General features: G+C 40.8%; 1 protein-coding gene across 1 annotated transcript; it reads left to right on the forward strand.

The window, feature by feature from the left end:
* Positions 1–519: 519 nt before the first annotated feature.
* On the forward strand, positions 520–8159 carry psme3ip1 (proteasome activator subunit 3 interacting protein 1). The gene is made up of 6 exons (XM_063898624.1): positions 520–656; positions 769–867; positions 1159–1280; positions 5962–6101; positions 6305–6390; positions 7486–8159. The coding sequence occupies exons 1-6, from the start codon at positions 530–532 to the stop codon at positions 7737–7739; spliced, it is 828 nt and encodes a 275-aa protein (XP_063754694.1). The 5' UTR covers positions 520–529; the 3' UTR covers positions 7740–8159.
* Positions 8160–8983: the final 824 nt, after the last annotated feature.

Genomic DNA, 8983 nt, shown 5'->3' on the forward strand with positions numbered 1-8983 from the left:
GAAAATGCTGTTGCAGTAGTCGAGGCGCGATGTAATGAAGGCGTGGATCAGGGTTTCGGCGGCAGTGAAAGATAGTGACGGGCGGAGGCGGGAGATGTTTTTGAGGTGAAAGAAGGCTGTTTTGGTGACTTGTTTGATGTGATGGTTGAAGCTGAGGTTATTGTCGAAGATGATACCAAGGTTGCGGCAGAGGGGGGAGGGGGACAGTGTGGAGTTGTTGACAGTGAGGGAATTTGATAGCAGTGGTTAAAAACGGTTTTGCTCATGGGACTTAAACAGAGTATTACTGGGTTGTATTGATTATTTTTGTAAATAGTCCAGCAAGGGAATACATCAATCGATGGAATCCACAAATACACAGCGTCTCTCCCCAGAGGAAGCCCATTGAAAAAAAAAACAGATATTGAACATTTCATCTAGTAGTCTTTAAGGGCCCAACAAAAATAGAATGTGACCAGCCTTGAATAAAATATATTTTGTTGAAGTGATGTACTAAGTTATGTATGTGTTTGTGTGTAGGTGAATTGCAATGGAAGGGGGAGGGGCAACAGGCGTCGACCTCAGCAGGAAGTTTGTGTCGGAAACTGAGCTTGATGAGAAGAGGAAGAAGAGACAGGAGGAATGGGAGAAAGTCAGGAAACCTGATGATCCTGAGGGTAAGAATAACACATGCACTTACACACAGATGGATCCAAAACCCACCAAAATGTTCAAATATAGACATCTGTGCCGTGCATACATCCACATATTTGTTTGTGTATTCCCCAGAGGCTCCAGAGGAGAAGTATGACCCGCGTTCCCTCTTTGAGCGATTGCAGGAGCAAAAAGACAAGAAACAAGAGGATTTTGAGGAGCAATTCAAATTCAGTGAGTTGCCATTTTCCTTGGTTATATATGTATACATACATAAGTGACAAAGTATATAACTACGTCGTATAGTCTTAACGGTCATGACATACATTTTTCAGCAGTACTATTTAATAACGTGTTGGTGTTGTCAGTGTTCAAAACTAAAATCTGTTTAAAGTACACACATCTTATTGTCTTTGACAATGAAAGTGTGTACATGAAGGTCATTTCACACTTATGCTTTGCTTCTGAAAAATGCTATCACTCCACTGCCATGTGTTGAGAGCATGTTTGTTTCCATGGTGACAGGGAACATGGTGAGGGGATTGGATGAGGATGAGAGCAGCTTCCTGGACGAGGTCTCCCGGCAACAGAGCCTGGTCGAGAAGCAACGCAGGGATGAGGAGAAACAGGAACTGTTGGAATACAGAATATCCTTTTATCACATGTTGGTTATGGAGAAAACATAATTCTTTAATTATTATTATTAATTATTACTCTGTGATGTGTTGCCTTTAAATCTGTTATCTGCCATTTCAAATCTTATTTTTTCGCTTAAATACGATTTTGCAGGTTTAACATAAGCACTGAGATGTAGCTGAAGTCAATCATTTGTATCTATGCCAAAGGAAAATAGAACCCATAAACTGCCTCCAGTCAAATAGTTAATGCTTTAAACTGTGTTCTTTCAAAAAATCTAAAACAAATCTTCCCTAAACATCATACCTCATATCTAATACTGAAATGAATCAGTTGTGGCAAAAGATGTCATTAATACTCCCCGGTAACCGAAAGGATCATAATATTATTGCAAATAAGGCAGTAGCTATTTTGCCAGTTACTGAGATTGTATGTCCCTAGCCACTCCAACTCGCAGTGTCAAACTCAAGCTGATAAAGCAGCAAATTCTGAAATAAACTTTTTGGCTAGAACATTTTTTCTGCCACTGGTAAGTAGACATTTGCATCAGGTGTGCAAAATGTGACTACATTGAATCAAAGGGGAATTCATACAGTAACAATTAGGCAGGAATTCATGTGTGGTTTTTTTCATGTTGCTTATGGTCAGAACTGGTTGAACTACGACATGAAGGTTCTGTTCTTACAGCATTGCTATTTTACAGCAGTTGCAAGAGACTTTTCAAACCAAACCCTAACTTTATGCAGATTTCTGTAAGTGTTGATGCATCTACTGTTTCTTCCTGATAAGTCACAGATTGCTGTTGGACTTGGGAAATGCTAATTTTCCTCATCCACTGAGCTCATTGTTAAAAAAAAAAGGAAAAAGATTGTAATCTAGTTGTGGTAAACTTAAAACAGGATAGGATGGTCAAAGCAATAAACATTTCAAGTGTCAACATATGAACAGAGTAACTTCAGATGTTGCAGTGAAGATTGTGACTATCTGTTTTTTGTTTTTTGTGTGATGAGTTTTAGCCTGGCAAACCAGACCTACATCAAGATGTCTGGGCACACAATTGGCAGGGCTCAATCCGAGGGGCGGGATAAACGGTTGTCTATCAAATTCCCTCTGCACGCAATAGGATAGCGCTACAACCAATCAGAGCAACGAAGGAGGTGACGTAGTCAGAGCGACGGAAAAAAGTTCATGGGCAACTGTTCTACGTATGGTGTGTTGTGTATAGTGCCGATTCGAAAGACTGCTGTTCGCCAGCAGCAGCCATCTTCTTTATTTACATGTAGCAGGGACAACAAGCGGAACGGTCACAACTCTGTCGTCATTACGTTAAGCCCGCCCACCGACAATAACACGATGTGATTGGCCAAACCAGTTAGGATTTTGCAGCTCGCGAGCTAATGAGGAGTTTCTAGGCTGATCCCTGGCTGCAAATTAAATTTGCTACCGCTAGGATGCGCCTAGATTTGTTTAGGATCGGTTTAGAATTTTACTTTTGACTTTAAAATGACAAACAATGAGATGCAGTTGCCATGTACAAGTAAACCCAGCAAATTGATTTAGCCTAGTTGACAAATGAAAAGCAAGCAAATAGCAATCAGCTCATCTTTAGTATTGTGGTTCCTTTATTTATGAAACCAAACCATTTATTGGTGAAAACAAGATCACTGATAACTCAATGCCAATGAAAGCAACCCGGAGAGTTGCATTTTGAATCGCAGTGGGATTGTTGTTTAAATGTTTTAGCCGCAAAAGCTACATGAGTCCCAAACAGTGCCCCTAAAGTGCCACTGGTGTTAATTATGGTAGTAATAAGATACAGTTTCACCCAATGGTGCTATATATTTTCTAAAGCTTCTCAGTAAGGGTTTCTCTATCTCCCAAACCCAATTAGTGAAGCTGTTTTTTGGGTAATGCTGTGTTGTTTTCAACAGACGAAGGACATCCATGATGCTAGTATTGAATTCTCTCGGTGCATAAATGATAAGCAGCTTTATGTGTTGGCAGAGTCAGGCACAGCTTTACCATAGTGGAGCTTCTGCTGGGACTGCATCCTGCATACATTACACACACACACACACACACACACACACCTTTTACACATATCTAGCCTCATGTACCATTGCTACTTTGGACATAAAAAGGTCAGTCTATTGTTTTGCCTCAGCTTTATCTAAAGGGTGAACATATTACATCACGGTATTTGCGCTTGTCAAAAGATAGTTTTTTTTTGTTTGGAGAAGGAATATATTGTTTGCATTTATGCCAAAAAAGTAAATCAGTAATGATTATAAACATGCTGCCCACGGCTTCGGTAACAGTTGCTAGGAACAGTTACCTTAATGTCTTCCACATTCATAAATATACTACGGTATTTCTTCACGCAAACATGACGCAAATTACAGCTGCATCAATCTTACCCACATTTTCCCACATTGTTTTTTTGAGTTTAAATAATCTAATAGTGTTGATAACATACACATCTAAGGCCGTGTGTCCACCAAGGCATTTAAACGCCGGCGTTATTCTGAAAGCGCCCAACGCCGGCGTTTTGGTTGCTATGATACGGAATATTCGCGGTTCTTATTTCGCTTTCAGGTTTGTGGTGCACTTTTGCTCAGAATTTGCGGATATTATATATATTATTGCTATACTCATTACTTTCTTTAGCTATTATTATATATTATATCTATATCTACATCTTACCTGGTAGACCCATGGCGAATGACACGTTGCTCCAAGTATGGTTTTTAAGATTTGTGTTGTTGTAATCCGCAGACGCCATATCAAACAGAGGATACTCCGAGACCAATAGAATAATTGTTTCTTCCACTGTTGCGATGTGACGTTATTACCGCGGTGTGTACTTGTCCCGCCCCTCCTCCTACGGCGGGGTAGAAAGTGACATTGACGACCGTAGCGTTTTTCCCAAAGTTGAACATGATTTTCAACTCGTGAAGCGCGGCACCCCGGCGTGTTTTTCATATCGCCGACCTCCTCTGCGTTTTTTTAGCGCTCAGCGTCCGCCACCTGCCGGCATTAAAAAAACGACTCTCTTTGAAAACCATTGAAAAAAAACGCTTGGTGGACACACACCCTAATACCTAATAACAATTCTTTAATATGTATTCCTTAGATTCCTTAAACTTTATATTATTTTTTGTGACAGAGATATAGAATGAATGACACATTTCACAGTTAAAGTTGGACAAACTATGTACATCTTACTCTTTGCATATATGTACTTATATTTTGTAGTTATTGTCAGCTGATGCATAACTTTAACTATAAGATATCTCTGCAATAGTTTAATGTCGACCCATATACTGACCTGGCTGGTTTTTATCCATCCAGTTAATGTAGGATGGCATATCCATTCTTTAATCTGCTTATTAAACTCAGATTGGCTCACTGTTTCTCTAATTGGAAAAGGAAGCAGCTATGAGTAGGCGCAATCACTGAACAAATCTTGGATGTGGGCAGCGGGTCAGAGATCTGGAACCAGCCCATTTTGTTTGCCAAATTCAATCTGCATCATATCCTTGCATTATATAATTTCTAATTGTATCCCAAGACAGAAGCATAATAGTTGTATATGTATTTAGGACAGACCACTAAATTAATAAAGAGAATGTTTTTTCCTTTCTGTCACTCCCTCTTTGTCTTTGCGGACAGACAGGGTTCTGACGGACAGGTTTTTCCGCAGTTGAAGAAGAGAATGGGTTGTCGTGGAAACTGTATCATAGGCTTGTAACTACGGTGACCGTCTAAAGCAGTTGCTGTGAACACAAAGTACAAGCTCACACACACAGGTGCAGACCTTAGTAAATGCAGTAAAAAAAAAAAAGTCACGACTGCGACAGTACTTACCTCGCGTGTGGCGGAAGGCCTGCTGTGTGTGCTGTGTCCCGTCCAATTGTCAATTGTCTTTCACACAGTGTGCTTCGTCTTCTCAGTCCATGTTCCTCTGTCTCTGCATCTCGACCCAATTTCAGGTCTCTGAGCTCCTTATGGTCTTCTTTTAGGCTTTTTATCTATGTCACCTCTTTCTGCCTTTTTTTCCTAATCCAAACTGTGCCACTTTTTCTAGACAACTGACGAAAAGGTGCTATGACTCCCCCCTGATGGGAGGACAGACCGTAAGTTGTTGAATGGCGGGCTGGGCATTGGTACACTGTATCGACTGAAATAGATTGCTTCAACGAGGACATATTTTTGTACTTCCACCCAGAAGACAGCATCACAATGGCTCCCCTTGACAAAAAGTAATGGGATTCTTCCATTGAACTTCTATGTGTCTCAAAAAACAAGATCTGTGGCAAACACGCATTTATGATAGTTACATGTTTTGTTCAGCAGAGTAGCGTCCACATAGTAGTCTAATTTAGTCACGTGTTAGCAACTGCCGTGTTTATGACATGAAGTTGCTAATTCATTTTAAGAGTTGAATGCTCATTCCTGCACCACTCTATGACCTGGTGCCAAGTTGTTAAGTTAAACGATACCTGCATTTGATACTTTTTTGTACCCAGATCTAGACAAAAAAATGATATATGGTTTTGGTATAAATCAATGGTACTGGTATTTTACATTTCTAGACGATAACCAACCCCTAGTCATGTGTTTGTACTTGCCCCCTAGCCCCTATTCTCTCCAAGACTATTATTGTTTATGACCTTAACTCAGTGCTGTCACAGTGCTATAGTTAAGCATGCGTCCACAGAAAGCCGCAGAGAGCCTGAGAAGAAGGTGGCCTCCAAACCATCGGGGGTAGAGCAAAGGACCAGCCACCTGTCTCAGGCCCATTTATTGGCTGGAGCTGTAAAGAGACGCAGGTAAGCACACAAATACACATTCTCCTAATTGTACTTAGTTTTGGCTTCCGGGACGCTGTTTAAACTCACTGGCGTTTTTATAAAACTGATATTAGTTGCAGTTAAAAACTTAAAGTTACGTTTTTTCTTTACCCAAATACATTTGCTCTCCATTTTTTTTACCCATTACTAGAATAAACAAAACACTTTGCTCTCCTCCGCAGTTCCTCCCAGTCTTCAGACAGCAGTAAGAAACAGAAGGTGGAAATCACAAAAACAGGAGTGACTGGAAATGGAGACAGACAGACAGGTGGGCTGCAGCCTGAGGTGTAAAGGACCAATGTCTGTCTAAATCAATGGTGTCCAAACATTGTTCATTGAGGGCCACATACAGAAAAATATACGAAGGTCTGGGCCACTTCATAGAGATGAGGGATATTGCCTCATAAGGTAAATAATAAGTTAGCAAATGAAATCAAATGTTTGTAAATTATTTGTGATACTTGAATATGCTTTAGAAAACAAACAGCAGCTAATCCCTTAAAACAGAAGCCTCAGATTGCTTATAATAAGGGGAAATATGAAGGGTGTAGTTCAAGCTGTAGCTGTAGTTCGATTTGTTAAAAAATGATTTCATCTTTAATTGACTGAATTTGTTTGGAAAGTGGGCTTATTAACACATGAATACTAATCAGTCTTATCTGTTAACTAAACCTATATATTTAAGAAGTACTATGAGACAAGTTGAAGTTTCATGTGTGGGCCATATTCCATTATACTTTAAGAGTTTTCTGAGGGCCAATTCAAAATGGACAACAGGCGGCAGTTGGCCCCCGTGCTGTAGTTTGGACACACCTGTTCTAAGGTGACAGGAATTGAGTTGTACGCTGCTTTGAGAATTCATGGAATCGTTAAATGATAGAACTATCAGACCAGAAAAATTCATACACGGCTCCCTGCTTCTGATTGAATTGACGACCGCCTGCTTTGCATAGTAGAAGCTGTATAATGGAAACCTTAAGGAATCGCACCAAAACCTGAGGCTACAGAAAACCAAGGGCTTGCTTTACCACGTCATGAACAGGAGTTTAATACTATCAGTTCAATCATCAGAGCCCGGGCTAGACATCCTAACGTCACAAAATTGAAACCTAAATGCGAAGAACAACTCAGTGTTGCCTAGGATTTGTCGTTTTATATATAAAACTGCAGTTTTCCCATTCGCTTATAAGGAGATTGTTCTGTGAAACCTGGTCCCTTTGTGTTAGTGCTTTACTGTATATTTACATTTTCTTGATCCTTGGTTACATTATTCACAGATGCTTCCTACCGTCCAAATGTTCACTTTTTAAAAAATGTTTTAATGGATTCAGCCCTGAATCTAACAGTGTGTTGTGCTGTTCAGAACAGGAGGATGGAGCAGGAGGAGCAGAGCGAGCTGAAGTTCAACAAACCGCCGTGACGGCTAAGACCACTTCAACCCCCCTGAGCTCCGAGCGAGGTGTGTTGCACCTGCCGTCAGCTGCCGTGTGCGTCGGCGTTCTTCCAGGACTCTGCGTTTATTCCGGCAGCAGCGACTCTGACAGCAGCTCGGACAGCGAAGGTAGCGTGGACGCAATTATGTTGCCGTACCCCCGGCAAAGCAGGGCCCACAGATAGACACAAACCAGCATATACACACACATATGCAGGTTGAGTACGTTTGCAAACCATCAAAGTGGCTAAAAACAGAAAAGGATATGCACACAGAGACAGATTTAAAGGTCATATGAACACACACACACACACACACACACACACACACTATGGATCCTACATAGTTCTCCTACAGGCCAAACAAGTTCATAACATGTTAGTCATACACCAGCAACACACACCCACACACACACACCTAGCAAAGATTTTCAGTAATCCTATTGTTTTCAAAGCTGTAATTAGAACTGTTTTCAGCCGAGTCGTATAATCCTCATCAACAGTAATATTCAAACCAATTTACATTGTCCTTTTGACTTATTCTGTGTATCTATTTGTGGTTTTTGTGGCACTCAAACATGATACCTCCACCCTTCCTTCCCTCAATCACATCTCACGCAGTTTAAGCCGAGCAACCAATCCCGCACTGCCTACCCCGACGACATCCTGCCCCCCCTACACCCAACCCTACTCCCAACCCAAGCCACAGTGACTGCAAGCTGTGCTGCTGGGGAACAGTGATTGACAGCTGTGGAGCAAGGAGGAGGCTGCTTTAGACTGTGTCTAATGACTCACACCTTTTTAGCTATCAGAAGCAGTGGAGGCCAGGGCAGGACAAGCTTCCATCTCCATTTGGGGTTAAACGCAGAAGTCTGAATGTTTCAAATGTTTTATTTGTGTGATGTCAAGTGTTTTCTCATCAGTAGTTTCTTTTTAATGTGGCATTGTGCTGGAAATATGCTGGACTGTTTGCTGCTGTCTCAGAGCTTTGTTTTGTTGCTCAAACTCTGAGCAGAGAGAAATAAAGAGCTTCCCCACTCTTGTGTTTACTGTGTGTATTCAAATGTGTCTGTTTGAAAGAAGTACCAAAAAAATGTATGATAAGCGAGTGTACCAGGGACCATTAATGGATTGAAAATGTATATATCCTTTATTTATCCTGGTAAAAATGTCATTGAGATTAAACTGTATGCTCTTTCATGAGCGACCTGGCCAAGAGGGCAGCATGAACAATGTCACAACGCAAACAATACAGGCAGACGAATACAGCTGGCACATTATCCAGTCAATATGCAAATAAAAATTTACTTATAAAACAATACAAACTGGCACTATTTTAAAACGACTTCAATTAGGGGATATAAGAGCAATTGCATCGACCAATAGTGGTTTGTTCTATGTCCTTTAAGATGGACTTCAACTCCCCCATG

The sequence above is a fragment of the Eleginops maclovinus genome, chromosome 2 (genome assembly GCF_036324505.1).
Source record: "Eleginops maclovinus isolate JMC-PN-2008 ecotype Puerto Natales chromosome 2, JC_Emac_rtc_rv5, whole genome shotgun sequence".
NCBI classification, from domain to species: Eukaryota; Metazoa; Chordata; class Actinopteri; order Perciformes; family Eleginopidae; genus Eleginops; species Eleginops maclovinus.

What these genes read in the sequence shown, in the direction of transcription:
- psme3ip1 (XM_063898624.1), top strand. Translation starts at nt 530, where the DNA reads ATGGAAGGGGGAGGGGCAACAGGCGTCGACCTCAGCAGGAAGTTTGTG. An exon ending in GAAACCTGATGATCCTGAGG is followed by an intron (nt 657 to 768) that starts GTAAGAATAACA and finishes TGTATTCCCCAG; the next exon opens with AGGCTCCAGAGGAGAAGTAT. An exon ending in AAATGGAGACAGACAGACAG is followed by an intron (nt 6,391 to 7,485) that starts GTGGGCTGCAGC and finishes TGTGCTGTTCAG; the next exon opens with AACAGGAGGATGGAGCAGGA.